The sequence below is a fragment of the Osmerus eperlanus genome, chromosome 8, assembly GCF_963692335.1.
Source record: "Osmerus eperlanus chromosome 8, fOsmEpe2.1, whole genome shotgun sequence".
NCBI classification, from domain to species: domain Eukaryota; kingdom Metazoa; phylum Chordata; class Actinopteri; order Osmeriformes; family Osmeridae; genus Osmerus; species Osmerus eperlanus.
The window spans coordinates 19,003,695-19,019,957 of NC_085025.1; the positions used below are offsets into that span (position 1 = coordinate 19,003,695).

The 16,263-nt window shown below is 41.1% G+C and overlaps 1 protein-coding gene across 1 annotated transcript; it reads right to left on the reverse strand.

Moving 5' to 3' along the window:
* Positions 1–3,032: 3,032 nt before the first annotated feature.
* tmem151ba (transmembrane protein 151Ba) lies at positions 3,033–15,702 on the reverse strand. Its single transcript, XM_062468362.1, has 2 exons — positions 15,230–15,702; positions 3,033–6,339 (listed from the first exon to the last, which is right to left on the reverse strand). Exons 1-2 carry the CDS (start codon positions 15,311–15,313, stop codon positions 4,897–4,899), a joined length of 1,527 nt encoding a protein of 508 aa, XP_062324346.1. The 5' UTR covers positions 15,314–15,702; the 3' UTR covers positions 3,033–4,896.
* Between the last annotated feature and the right edge of the window lie 561 nt (positions 15,703–16,263).

Sequence of the window (16,263 nt, forward strand, 5' to 3'; positions counted from 1 at the left end):
ACAACAAAGACATGTTTTACGGTATATAACATATTTTCAGAATAAATTCTATCGTATCTATTGAATCACATTGATAAAATACACAAAATTCAGGCAAAGCAATGTTTTTAGAATTGGGACGGACAATGTGTATTATGAATTATGGGAAGGTAATTGAATATTGACAAAATAACCTGAAGTAACCTGCTTTCTCTCAAGAAAAGTAATGTGCATTCATATCCAGATATGACAATACAAAAATACAGGTTTTCCAGCCTTCAGTTTTACAACTTAGAAAAGTTATCAAATATAATGTAAAAACATAATATAACAATTGAAAGGAAATACAAAAACAGTGTTCTGACTATTTTAATTTGTAAGTGTAAAGCTAATAGGGCACCCGGTGTCTGCTGTATAGACTGATATTAGAAATGCTACTGAATTACAATGGTGAACACCACCACCTCTGGTTGCATATTCAAACAGATTGTTCTTACCCGCAAACCAAATATGTCCTTGCTCTAGAATGTCATGTATTTATTGGTGAAACATTCAACTAAGCACAAGAAACACATTGACAGTGATGCTAACCATGTATTATTACAGCCCAAAAGCAAACAGTACAATATTACAATCATGTTTACTTTTTATGATATATGATAAAGGGTTTGATGTTTTTCTCTCAATGCATTGCGTGTCACCGCATGTTAACAGTCTTCTGTTGAAAAAAAGAAATCCTTTGTGAATTGCCTTTTTAGGTCCCACACCCATTTGGATTACCTCAGTAGTTTTAACTCAGCAAAGTTGAGTAGAAAGAGCTCTTGGAAACACGTGGGCATTATGCACATTTATATCACAGTGAAGCAATACAATGTAGTGGATCTATCCAAATGAATTGGAACTTTGTAATTAGTGAGTGGTAGTACAATCAGTATGAACTCAGACTGGATTTATAGAAATCTAGAGTGATATTGTTATTATCTTTCATTAATAAACTACAAAACTTCAGACATTCTGTATTTAGCTAATACTATAAACGCTTAAAAGGATGAAAAGAACATTTTGCCAACTGCCTGACCTTTATTTGGTGGAACATCCCCCATATTATCTGTAATTGAAGCCTTAATTAGATTTTCACAGTTTTGCTCAACATGCCATGATTACAAAGCCTGAACTTGCAGAGTATTCAATGAACGGCTGAATTAGTTTCCATGTTTTCCACGCCTTCAAGGCAATACCGAGACTGTTTCATCCCTATTGCCACCTATCTGGGTAACAATACAAAACAGCAGAACTGTCAAATAAGTAGATGGGAGGTTAACAAACAACAAAATAAATAAGATGCCATTATTGTGATATGAACTGAAATCCTGAGTTTGTTATGGGGCTTGCATAGACGCACTATGAGGTGTATGAACAAACCATCTGTAGAGACAGGATAGACTACTGGCTGGTTCATGTCAGGATCGGTTGGCTCTGTTGTAGCGGCAAAACTGTCAAATTTGGGGGGGTTTGTTGTGAAGATGCAGTGAGGTTTTAAATAATTTATTACTTCCCATCCATTTTCTGACCTTGTTAACAGATAGTAAATTGTTATTGCTCCTTAGATGATAATTGGACAAAACGGTACTATCCTTTACATAGAATAATGATAATGCCACACCGGCATATAACGTAATCGTTCATGAGATAAGACCTTGAATGATGATGATTAAGGGAGGGCTTGGGCATGTACAGCTTCTTGGTGTGTGTAGCTAAACTTATTTAAAGATTTGCACATTCAAAGTGTAACAGGCCTGTATAAACGCAAACTCACTATCTTCACTACTTTCATTCACTTCTCTTGCCAAATGTTCCACAACCAACTTGCTGTAAAGAGCTCTCGGGTCTTGGGGTGAGAAAGGTTTATAAGCAGCATACTGGGCAAACTTAATATGGGTTTTGTCACAGGATCAAAGTCCTCAAAGATTTTAAAGCAATCCGATCCATATTCACGAAAACTTTAAGAAGCATGAAAGGTCCTTATTCTTCGTCCTTATTCTTCATTTCCTCTTGAAAAAGGTACTGTAAACAACAGCATACCACAGGCTTAGCCTTAAAAAATGACTTACATCCCCAAACTCACATGACTAGAAATTCTATTTATGATAATCAGGTTTGATAATGTTCATTTTTTTTCCGATTTTAGGGCTGCAACAACAAATCGATTAAATCGATTAAAATCGATTATTAAAAGCGTTGGCAACGAATTTCATTATCGATTCGTTGTGTCGCGCGATTATTACGCCACTCAATATGTCGCGGAGATGTTTGAGTATTAAAAAAAAAAAAGTTTAGTTGAGCGCGGAGCGCAGCGGAGGTAGAGGAAAGGCCATCGGAGAGATGTTGTTGAGTAACGTTGTTCTGAAACACATGGCGGAGGCAGAGAAATCAGTACGACCCAAGTCATCCAAGGTGTGGGAGCATTTCACACTAAATACATCGAAACAGTGTGTTAATCGACCGAGGTGAAGTTAGTTTCATATTCGACATTCGTCTCACATTCGGAAGACGCTACTTTGCAGCATCGCGTTAGGGACCGGGTGAAAACCACCCATTCCATTTAGAAAAATGTAGACTTTTATAATATTTTTAGGAATATAAAACCTCAAATGAAGTTTCAAATAAAATGATAGAAAATCACTAATCTTTGAAAATAGCTTAATCCTCGCAAATCTTAATTTTTTTCCAAAATGTCAAAACATCTTAAATATACACCAGATTATTCTAATAAAGTCCGGCCTACTTCCACAACCTTTCAATTTTCAATAAAGTTTTAAACAAAACTCAAATAAATTGCTCATCTTGGAAAATAGCATTACATCCACGCTAATATTAATAACATTTTCAAAATTGTGTGCCTGTTTGTGCACATTCTGAAGATTTTTTGAATTTGCACTTTCAGCTGTTTTTGAATAAAGGGTTGGAAATTAATGCTTTTTTTTTATCCGATTCATCGAAAAAAGAATCGACAGATTAATCGATTATTAAAATAATCGTTAGTTGCAGCCCTATCCGATTTATTATTAGACCTCACATTATCAGTTGGTTGATTGCAGGCCTCTTTTTGCATGTGGTCTGGTTGTCTCTCTGATCAGCAGTAGGCATAGTGGCAGCAGCACATGCTCTAGGTTCTTAGCTGTTTTAGGACAATAATATAAAAGCACATGTTCTGGGTATGATTATTACGAGTGCCTTAGTAAGATGCCTAACGCTAGCCCATCAGAATCCATTAAAATCTATAAATAAAGCCACATGATGTTACTTAATATTGCTCCTTTATCATGGAAAGCTGCAGCGAATGTTAAACCAATTTGAATGTCTGATTGGATGAAATGAGCAGTGTCGATGTGAGGTTCATAACCCAAACTGAAGCTTTAAAGATGGAACTACAGGCACTTAAATCAGTAAATAAAGAGGTAGATAAAGGGCAAATATTGTTGTGAACCATTACTGTGAATTATGTACTGTGCGTTAACATGAATGTGGAGGTTCTTTATATTTTTACCCTGGTGAGCTGATAAGATGTATAATGTTTATCCATTTGTTTATTTTATGACAGTGAGTATCATTAGGAAAACAGCAACATAATTATTGTGACAGTAAGGAAAATTTTATTAAAGACTGATCTAATGGGTGTCCTTTAGCTCTCCTGTGCTAAATTATTCATTGTTCTATGTTGCTATATTTAGAGGTCAGGAAGTCGGAATGTTATTGCATCCTGTAATAGTGTATTCTTGTTTTGGATTAGCTGAATGTTTCCACTGTCTCATATTATGATCCGACTAAGAACATTATTTCCAGTAATTGAGGTCTTTGAAGCTGTTGGCCTAAAGCTCCAATAACATAAAATGGGATTGAAATTATTTTGTTTGTGCTCAAATACTTTTATGTAGAGCCATGAACCAGGGGGAAACTCATTATTGACTTTTCGGCAGCACATTTTAGAATAGGCAGTTATCATTTGAAAGATAATACTTTTTTAGATGATCTATTGTTTGTATATTTTAGATCTGGAAAATGTCCCTAAATCTATAGTCTACCAAGCAGTGGTCTTATTTAGTCACTGTGTACAGGAACAATCTTTTATCAAAAAACATATTTATCAAGGTTTCCTGCGATAATTTCTATGTACCTTGTTTTTTCAATTATTCTATTTTAATGCATGCCAGTATACTAACATTACACTTTGGTTCAAGGCCGTAGCCATGGAGTCAACATTGTGGGGGACGAAATCTTCTGGGGAGTCTGAGGGTCCCCCCCTGAGATCTTTTTACGTTTAGTTATGAATATGATTACATTTTTTATGATAATTTCAGACAGCGTGCATGGTTGCCTGTCGTAGCGTAGCACATTTATATATTTTGTATATTTTTATATCAATATATTGGGGGGGACATTTTGACCAGATTTGAATATTGAGGGGGATGTGTAATCATAATATATATTATGATTACGGCCCTGCTTTGGTTACCTAAAGTAAAACTGATATCAACAGTGCATTGTGACTGGTCCAGAATGTCAATGCATTGAGTAACATACTGTATGTTCCCTCAGCCACAGATCATATTTGAAACAAGATATTTAGAACACCAAGTCTTTCCCTGACTGAATGTACTTATGAAATTAGGTGGACTAAACAACACATATTGTGTAATAGACCCCTAAAGTTAATTGTGTTTATTTCAGACTGGCTCAAGGGAAACAATAAGCATCCAAAAACTGCATTAATCCAGTATGTTTATCTCTTTAGTCGTTTAAAGAAAAAAGTTGATCCATATTTGACCCAGGAGTAGAACATAAGGTTTCTTATCCAATCAGTGCTCTCCAGGATAAACCTACATTCCATCCAGACTGGTCAGGCCTGGGAGCTCTGGGTCATAGGGAGGTCTCCCCACAGGAGCCATTCCTGTGCAGGGCACGGTGGTCGTGGTTGAGGCAGCCCTCGTTGCGGTGCACGATGAGCACAGGGAAGTAGAGGGCCTCCTGGTAGCCTGGGGGGTTCTCCTGGCTGGCCTGCTGCTCTGACAGGCAGTGTGTGCTCTCCGTGGGGCATGACGGCTCATTAAGGCTCCCGCTGCTCTGCCAGAAGAAGCTCCGCGTTGAGCCATACAGGCGGCCTAGCGAGAAGCGGCTGGCACTGAAGGGGATCCGGGGGCTGCCGCCATTGCAGATGCTGAGAGCGCTGCGGGAGAAGATGGAGGAGCTGCTGATGGTGCGATGGCAGCGTTCGCAGTTCTGACGGTAGCTTCCATAACCGCCGCACACTGAGAAGGTGTTGGAGTTCCCCGAGATCTGGGCCAGGTCCATAAGGACCGCCTCAGAGTAACTGGGCACTAGCTGCTGGTTGGAGCGGATGTGCCACTCCAGCTCTGTGCTGTCAATAGTGTTGACCCGGGGGATATGGCGGCAGAAGGGCCGTTCTTCTGAGGGCGTGACGGGGACGTAATCGAAGCCAAACAGCTTCTCCACGTGGTAGTGCACACAAGCAGTACGGTACTCTGTGAACACCCGCAGAAGCCAGGAGAAGGTGAAGGCAGCGGCCACCCAGAAGACACAGCTCGACACGTACCAGGGGAGGTGGTCCGGGTCAGAGAAGGCAATCATGTATTCCTTAAAGTCTACATTCTTCAGGTGCATCCCCTCTCGAGCCTCCATGTAGTTATCCAGACCCTCGTTCTCTGTGAAGAACCTGGCTCGCTGCGTCAGGTAGGAGTTTTCCGATTCCACATTGGCGAAGCTAAAGCACTTGGTGAACTTCAGCCTGGTGACGGGGAAGCCCTCCAGGCCCAAAAGGTGCTTGGAGATGTCCTTCACCCCGCAGCTGCCATAGTCAAACTCGGCCTCTGCCACGTGGGTGTTGACGCGCTCGTGGTACACCTGCGTGGTGGTGTAGGCGTCACCATTACGATAGCGCGTCACCTGGCGGGCCCTCCTGACGTAGTGATAGCTGATGGCCTTCCACCAGATGCAGGGCGTAGCCTGCTGCATGCGCTGGATGCGCTCGGCCACGCTGTCCACGTCTACCTTGTACTGCATCTCGTTCCTGGAGTAGCAGTGCCAGCACTCCACCAGGTACACAACGTACAGCATGACCAGGAAGGCCAGGGGGATGTAGACGTAACCGTTGGAGCAGGGACTCTCGTGGTACATCATGGACTTCCCTTTGTAGGCACTGTCGAAGGAGAGGCGCGTCACTTTGGTCACATGGCACCAGGCCATGGCCCCCACGCAGCTATACATGAGCAGGGACAGGAGCAGGCATTTCCAGTGGCTCTCATGACACAGGGACTTACTCAGAGACTGTTTCAGGGGCCGCTGCTGCACAGATGGGAGAAAGAGCAAACAGAGAGTCTGAAAATAAACAAGATTTGTTGTTCTGACCATTTCAAATTGTATTCATTCCAAATGTAATTTAACTGTTTAATAGATTCTCTTTTTTACCCCACAAAATGTATTAGTTGATTATTTTATAAGGTTTGGTTTAAAGATTTGATACAATACTTTTCCCTGTGGGGTGCACTGTTTATGTTGCTTTTTTTCTGTACACATACAGAACCGGTGAACTTGAAGGAGAATGACTGAGAAGAAGTCGACTCAGAAAACATAAAATATTCAGTGTTGTAAGTGCTTTGACATACTTTATGCATGAGTGGGAAGCTGCTTGCTCATGTCTTTGCTTGTTACAATCAAACGTCTCACACACTCACTCCTAACTATCATGATCATCTGAATATATTTCCATACACTTCATACATCAAGGATGTAGAATTTTGTTGGGATGCTAGGGACTTGTCCCTACCAACAATTGCAGAGTAACTGTAGTTTCAGAATTATAATTCACAACTTCTGAAAGTATGGAGCTTTTTAAACTGCAAAACTAAATATATAAATACACAAATGTTTTGTGTATTTATTTATTTATTTACACATTTATTTATTTACACATTTGTACATTACAAACTTACGTCCTTGATATACAGTATGCCTAATGTCAGTTTGAGCACGGATTGAAGCAAAGTTTTGAGTACAGATTTGTATTTAATGTTATTTTTACTTATTGTGTGCATAATGATTTGCTTCAAACTCTGTGGGAGAAGCTAGTGGACACATTTCTGTTTCTGCATAATAATGCCCAAATGCACAGAGTGAGGTCCAGACAGAAATGGATTGTCAAGGTTGGTGTGGAACAACTTAACTGGCCTTGCACAGTGCTGGCCAGGTCTAAACGCCCAACCAAAGTTCCTAACTAATGCTCATTTTTGTGAAGAAACAAATCCTGCATCAATTCCTGCCTAAAACACACTGCTTTTTGCACTGCATTACAAAATTGTATCTTGTACATTTGTATTTTTTGTCATATTTGTATTTATTTATTTTTTATTAGTGGCGGGCATAGATTAATTTTTTTACATTTACATTTAGTCATTTAGCAGACGCTCTTATCCAGAGCGACTTACAGTAAGTACAGGGACATACCCCCCGAGGCAAGTAGGGTGAAGTGCCTTGCCCAAGGACACAACGTCATTTGGCACGGCCAGGAATCGAACTGGCAACCTTCTGATTACTAGCCCGCTTCCCTAACCGCTCAGCCACCTGACTCCCTTGCGTTTTTAATCTAGATTAATCTCACTGTCATTTTGACGTTAATCTAGATTAATCTAGATTAAAATGGCTCATTTGAATTCCGCCGAAGGCATTCTGAATATGTGTGCTACGCAAATAATGACTAAAAGTAAGTCTTTGAGAACGGGTTTCTCAAGTCAGGTGGCGCATTAGACCAGGAGCTCATCTCCTGTTTCCAAAATGCATCACAAACTGTTTGAGAAAGCTGTTCTACTATGATAATTGGTGATGAAAATAAATTATGTTCAATAAGATGTACTTGTGTTTATTAACTGTTTATTAGATTAGTTAGCTTGGCTGATAGAGCTGTGCTGACGGGCTTGCCTCGGTTGCACTCGTAGTTTGACGACGACTCTTCCCCTGCGCTACATCAGTGCTTGGCCCGGCATCTTCCGCATTAGCTAAGGGATGCTTTGCGTTTAGGTGGTATTTGAGACTGGAAGAACTCCTACAGTAAACTAATTCCGCATAGCACAAGGTGCAAACAACCTTAGTCTTGTCGAGGTTTCCATTGGGAAGCTTCTTAAAAATACATTTTCCGTGAAGCAAACCAGGCGGCTTCATAGCTGCATCCATGTTAGCACGTCACGTTTGATGTGATAATTTCATACACAAGGCATACACACAGGTTCGAAGACTGGTTCTCGCCCCCTACAGTGCAATTCGGCTAGGTATACATCCGCGCTAAAATATCAAGGTGAAAGTCATCATAGCTTGCGTAGTATAGACCCAGCTCCCAACCCAACTTTGAGAATAGATTAACGGCGATATTTTTTTTTATCGCCGATAAGAGTCGCAGCGCGTTAACGCGCGTTAACGCCAATAACGGCCCACCACTAATTTTTATATTGTAAATTACGGCAACTTATATTAAATTTTATTGTAAATTTTATTTAATTCTAATTCCACTTAGTATTGCTAGTTTATGTGCCCTTAGTATATAGTCCACATATTTAAATTTTAGGTTCCTATATGTTTACTGTATGCACCTTCCTGCCAAAGCAAATTCCTTGTCTGTGCAAACTTTCATGGCGAATAAATCCCATTCTGATTCTGATGTTCTAACATCTATTGGAAAACCTTCCAGAAGATTGCAGGCCGTTATAGAGGCCAATTAGGGATCAACCAATGTCCTTGATTTTGGAATAAGAAGTTTGATAGGTGTCCATTTGCTGAGCATGTGTGGAGTCAGTCCTAGATATGCACAAAAAAGACACAACATTACGGTGACTGATCTGATCATGCACAGTATAACTCATGACCTACAATGTGTCTTTTGCCCAATCCTATAACCGTAATAATGAACTTCCTTTACATGTCATGGCCAACAAGACAACATGGCTGTGCTGTGCTCTTATGTTAGTAGTCAGTAAATAATAGATAACTTTTTGTTCCATAATCCTCCTCCCCACCTTGGCAGCATGGCCCCCCACTAACACATCACCCCAACCAGCAGGAGAAACAATGACCCCACCTCTCCCATTCTACTGTGGTTCCTGCATTCACTCACTCCCAGAGTGTGCACACTCTACCATTTTTATCAATAGAACATGACACACTTTTTCACTTGTGGTTAATGTTGCTTTAGTGCCCTCTTTTTATGGCTAAAGTAATTTGCTCTATATCAGTATGGCATGAGATAACAATTGAAGAGACAGGGTGAGCTCACCACTATCACCCCACTTGCTTTAACAGGGTTTTGCTTGTCAAAAATGATCAGAATGGAATTTTTTACTGTAATATGTACTTTACACAGTCCCTCCACACAAATCTTTAACATTGTGGCTCTGCATCTGTTATCTGTTGTAAAGCTCTGAGCATCGCTGAGGATATGAAGATGCCTAAAACAAGTCTTACTGCTTGTAGATGATGCATATGAAAAATCTGTACAGGCATATTACTTGGTCACTCACTTCATCACAAACTGGCTAGTGAATCCTTGAAATCAGTTATAAGGGTCCTCATCTACACTTTTCTTTAAGTAGGTAATCCAGTTTGAAAGGTATTATGTAGGTATTCCAGTTTCCATGCTAGTTTAACAAACCATGTCTTTTTTATCTTTGTTATTGTCCCATATTTTTACCATGACCATTGGACCTATGTTTCTTAAAAGGGTACTACAGTCATGTATTCCCACTGTTTATGCCAGACAACGGTCTCCCTAAAATTCTGGAGCTGCTGACAGACTCACTCGCAGGTATTCAAAATGGAGTTGATGCAGTGTTTCCTGTATGTTGAAATGTAGCCGTGGCGGCCCGCCACGGTATCAGAAATAGGGCTGTACAAAATTGTAGGCCGTCTATCAGCAGTGATTGTTAGAGTGCATGTCGGAGAATAGTACGGACACGCGCTTCACACCGCAGTTGAGATTGCGTGTGTGCGTCCTTGTCGTAATAGGCCGACACAAGTTTACGCGCCAAATCCCAGGGGGCCGCCATAACTCTACACGAATGCACTTCATTTCCGCCGGAAGTGGTTTGCACAGCGTCTGCCGGTGTAAACACAGTGATGTCGATGCTAGCTTGGGATCACAGTTGTCACGGTTATCACGGCAACCCCGCCCCTGACTCTAACCGCTTGCGTCAGGGGCGGGGTTGCCGTGACCAACAAGACGGAACAGAATCCTTTGACCGCCATTGCTGTAAGTTTACAATTCATATTTCAGCTAAACAGTACATGTAAATCAGCATCTGAATTAAAATGTGACGAGAAATGGGCAGTGTAGTTGCTGAAAATGTGCTTATTTTATTGATGAAACGGCTAATTTGTAAATTTGCTCCGACTTTTCGATAACCAAGCTAGCATCGCAGTGCAGCGCCACCTACTCTTCTGGCAGTGAAGTGTTTTCAGCACCCACAGCCTTCGGAGTACTATAAATTCAACCAATCCGTCCGACTCCGTCCGTCCGTCTGTCCGTAACGGAGTCGGAGAAGTGCGTTCACACTGCAGCGAAGCGAATCGCTTGCCATCGCTCGCCTTCCCACAGTTCACCACGCTCGGGGGCGTTTCAAACAGATTAATGTAGAATGTAGTTCTCTAAAGTCACTGTTGTAGTTGTCATGGCCAAGTGTGCAGACTTGGGTTTACGTACTCGCAACATCGATCAAAATACAACTTGTATACAAAATACAAAACTGTTTAATAGACATACATGTTGACATGTGTAAAAAACGTTTTATTATATTACTCGAAGTCTCTGCTAATCTGTCGATACGATACAGTAGGGAGTTCCAGCCGGGCTAGCTAGCTAGTTACCACAGAATGAAGTTACGTAATGTGACTAGACTGAATTTGAAAGTACAAGCACCAACAACTTCGGCAACCTTGCGCCATGCATCGTTTAAAAAAAATTAACATCTGTACGAATACAGCTATGTATCGTACAGGACTGGGTAAGCAGCCACACAAACAATTAGTTTCTCCTCCACCTTGAAACCTAGAAAGCTAGAAATGTTTACCATGGTTGCTATGTTACGAGAAACAAGAAAACACTCCGATTGGCCATCGCTAGCGAAAATCGCTCCTCATTTACATAAAGTTGAGAAAATCTCAACTCGGTCGCGTCGCTACCCACAATGCACCACGCAAGCGATTCGCCTGGCTCCATAGAAAATGAATGGAAAACATGTTGTCGCTCGCATCGCGTCGCTGCAGTGTGAACGCACTGTGAACGCAACTTATGTTGTCAGTTCATTTAAGCCTGTTATTGTATTAGTCTATAGTTCTTGCTAATTTAAATTAAGTTAACTGGTGATTTTCGTTGTTTGTATTCTTCCCCGGGATAGCTAAATTGCACATGTCTGTTGATTCGATAGCGATTGCTGCCTTTGCTCACGTTTGTATTTTAAGTGCATTATTATGCTGAAGTAGTTTTAATTAATAAATAGTGGGTTTATTGTTATTATTTGCTACAGGATGCTTAGCCTATCAAGGTCAAATAAAGCAGACATTGCACATGCTTTCGAGGACCTTAATTGATAGATTACTGACCATTTACATTTAGTCATTTAGCAGACGCTCTTATCCAGAGCGACTTACAGTAAGTACAGGGACATTCCCCCAGAGGCAAGTAGGGTGAAGTGCCTTGCCCAAGGACACAACGTCAGTTGGCATGACCGGGAATCGAACTAGCAACCTTCGGATTACTAGCCCGATTCCCTCACCGCTCAGCCACCTGACTCCCTGATTTACAATACGTTGTTATGTCAATTATTAATTGGCAGCATTTATGCCATTTAGAACATACTTTATGAGTGGAAGGTCTCTTTAAGTAGCCTAACCTTATTGCTTTAGGGGAAATAGGACGAAAGTATGTGCAATATGACATTAGTTATTAGACTATTAAAAGATCCTGTAAAGTAAATTCCATGTTTTGCTTGTAAGTACATTATATACGTGGGAAATTAGTTCCTGAAAGCAGGTGCAAAGCGCTAAAACTTTGTCACACTGAAATGTGGAGTTAAACCGAAGAACAGTTTCTCTTCCGTTTTCAGATCAGGTTTTAATGGGCGGAGCCAAAAAATGCCCTATCTACGTCATTTCGCCCTATCTACGTCAGATCACTGAATGGCTCCTCCTGCTGTAATGTTATTGTAGCCTACATCAGCTAGCTAGCTAGCTTCAGGATGTCTCCCACCACCCACAACTGCATCTTCCCTGGATGCAAGAACTCCAGCTGCGCTGCAACGCCATTTAAGTTCCCTATGGATAATGAAAGAAAAAATAGGTTAGATAGATTTTGTGAAGAGCCACGCTCATGGAAAGCTTCGGATAAACTCCAACAGCCGCCTCTGCACTGACCATTTCACGGCGGACAGTTTTAACATCTACCAGAGACAGACGGGGTTCACCAACACACTGCTTCTCTTGCAGCGCGGAGCCGTACCGAGCATCGCCCCCCCGGCCGTTCACCCTCCGGTCGCACCTGGACCATCCACCGCCGCCAGCAGTTCATCACTCAATTCTGTGTGCTTGTTATAATTATACTAGATAACTTTTCCAGCGGTATCTCTGCTAGTGCAAACCGCTAAATTGATATTAAGCTACTCGGTGTAGAATGATGGTATTTTGGTGAAATGGTAGCTAATGTGTTAAGGCCGAATTATACTTCTCCGACTCCGTTACGGACAGACGGACGGACGGAGTCGGACGGATTGGTTGAATTTATAGTACTCCGAAGGCTGTGGGTGCTGAAGACACTTCACTGCCAGAAGAGTAGGTGGCGCTGCACTGCGATGCTAGCTAGGTTATCGAAAAGACGAAGCAAATTTACAAATTAGCCGTTTCATCAATAAAATAAGCACATTTTCAGCAACTACACTGCCCATTTCTTGTCACATTTTAATTCAGATGCTGATTTACATGTACTGTTTAGCTGAAATAGGAATTGTAAACTTACAGCAATGGCGGTCAAAGGATTCTGTTCCGTCTTGTTGGTCACAGCAACCCCGCCCCTGACGCAAGCGGTTCTTAATACGGACCAATCACAGCAAAGGGGTATCCGTAAAATGACGGACGGACGGACGGATAGTCAGGAAAATCAGGAGGTGCACGTAGAGCTCTCCGAGGGGCTCGGAGAGGGCACGGAGAGGGAGTTCCTCGTCGGAGAGGGCGTTCCCTGTGTCCGTCTCCGTAAAAACGGAGAAGTATAAATCGGCCTTTAATGGGCCTTTAGAAGTAGCCTAGTTGGAGAGCTCACTGTCTGCTGTCTCTGGTGTCCATTTTAACTGTTACAGCTCAGGGGAACATTTCATTTATATGCATCTGTATGTTTCACTCATTGAACAAATAAATTCTAATTCTATACGGTTTTGTTCGGCTTGACATAGCGTCCATTATCTGGGTCGGAGGTAGGCACTAGGCAGCAAGGGGCGGAGCTTCAGCTCCTTCAGGCGACACGCCCCCCCAGTCTCAAGCAGGCTTTGGACAGACAGACAGAAAATCCTAGAGGAAACACTGTGATGAATTTGAAGGTTTAAGACACGTGTTTCACTTTCGACAGGATGTTTTGGGGTGTTCTGGGGAGATTCATGGGGATTGTTGTGCATGACATTTAAAACAGACAGAGATTAAAACAGAGAGATGTCATGTCCCAAGTTGATTTTGAGAAATGGCTCTGTTCTTATAACAGTGATTTGGATCAGTTCATCAAGCTCATGAAAGATTTGGCTGAAACTATAGACCTAGACATATATCTTAAATATGGGTGTCATTCAAACTACCCGAACCCCCCTGTTTACGGTCTTGTATGTGTATATGTTTTTGAATATTTGGTGAGTAAGATTTCCTCTATTAATCAAATAAATGGCTGTTTCCTTCTGGAAAGTATGTGGTATAAGCCTACTGTAACGGATCCCCGTATGTATCGTGGCATTAAACTTACTGCTGGTTGAATTTACTCCTTTATTTTCTTCCTTTGCATAGAAAAACATTCAGTGAACTAGTAAACCATCACCACCGTAAGAGCTGTAGCCTCATACGGGTCCATTAAACCATTAAACTTTAGAAATGTATGCATGTGCATCCGTTCGTAACTAAATTTGTAATCGTACTGACAAGTTCACATTAACACACACCAAATCTGCGATACCTTTTACATTGTCAAAATAAAAGTCCTAATTATATGTAAGAGAGAAGGTGACATAAAACATCAATAAATTCTTCAAATACATTGTTATTTAGGCACACATAAAATATCAATAAGACAAATGCAAAGCAGGCAATCAACCCAAAATAATAATCTTTCTATGGGGTTATTTACACCTACTCTACCAGCTGAACACTGCTGTTTTTTAGTTCAGAGCTACAAAATTGATCCATCTACCAAATGTATTTATATGAATATGTTGTATGTTCAGTTCTTATTCATTTAGTGTTTATTCATATATTTAAGTGTATATTGTCAGTTATACTTTTCAGATTTGTATTTCATGTGGTTGTTTTGTTTGTTTGTGTCTTATCTGTTGTCATGTTTTTATGTTTTGTGTGGATCCCTGCAAGAGTATGTTCTGCAGCTGATCGTAATAAAATCATAAAATCCACTAAATGAACATCATAACCAGGGCTTCATCCATATTCTTGAAACAAAGCAAGATAATGGTATGTCATTACATTTCCTTGCTTAGTTACATTACATGGAGTCTTACTTACATAGCTGTCAATCATGTTATCGCCTCTACCAGACAAGGGATGGGTTACTGTGGTTGAAGAGGAGACAAACAAGTGCACATTCACGTGCGCTCGCATGCACGCGCTCACAGACAAACATCTACTCACTCAAACCTACATATTAGGCTATGGAGTAGGGGCAATGCAAATTGCAATGCAAAATTGTGAAAATGACATTCAACTATTATTGTCATTATTTGCCTGTTTAGTAATACGTTTATTCTAGTAAGCAGATGCAGCGCTTACTATAATGCGTTTATCTTACTCGGTAATTGGGCAGCAATTTGATATCTTAAATCAGATTAGTGATAAAGATTATGTTCATTCGGATATGATCTCAAGTCCTTTGCCATGTGCACGTCGCATCTGCTCTGGGGCAGGGTACGCTTATAAACGACATGCAACTAGCAGTGCTCACCTCCTCGCGGGGGCTTTCCGTGTCTTCTTCGGGAACGGTTGTGGTACTGCTCTCACTGCCCGTTGCAGCCGATGCTGGGGGCATGTTGACAATGACAGAAATATAGGCGCATGGACAACCTCAGGAACACCGTTTTCCAAATCTCTGAGCACCACAAACTCACCAATAGTCCAACTATACATCATCCAAACGCAAAATTGTAAAAGGGAACTCTACATGGTTAGGATTCTCCAATTTCAGAGCACCCCCACAGCGTCTGTGAAGAGGGCAGGCGTTGCGTGGCTACGAGTAGCCTTCCCAAAGCCAATTTTTCAGTGCCCGTGCCAGCTCCGTCTGAAGACGTAGAAATGGAAAGATTGTGCTTCTAAAAGGCTCTTGAGATAGACGAACGATTTTGGAAAGATAATGGATGTCGTGGATTTAAGCAGGCATGAAAACTGTTTCTATCATCTGCTGAAGAAAACAGTACTGCGAGCAATGATGGACAAAGACAAACCTTGCACACGTGCGCGCTCCGAGATGTAGTGAGAAAATGTAAATACGGTCGCGGCATCGCGCCTGTGAGTGAGTACGGCAGTCTCAGGTAGCCTACGCCGACGAGGCGGCGACGGCTAAAGAGCGCTCCCCCTCTGCCAGCCCTATTGGTTTGGTTTGTGCGAGGGGTGTGTGCCCTTTGAGTATTAACGAACCATGGACACTATGGCAAGCCGTTTTATCATTTAACCAATGAATTCTTGATATCCAAAATTCGAATTTTGGATATCAAGAATTCAATTTTGGATATCAAGAATTGCATTTGGGATATCAAGAATTCGAATTTTGGATATCAAGAATTGCATTTTGGATATCAACAATCCGAATTTTGGATATCAAGAATTGCATTTTGGAAATCAACAATTCGAATTTGGGATATCAAGAATTTCATTTTGGATATCAACAATTCGAATTTTGGATATCAAGAATTGCATTTTGGATATCAACAATTCGAATTTTGGATATCCAGAATTGCATTTTGGATATCAACAATGTATGTT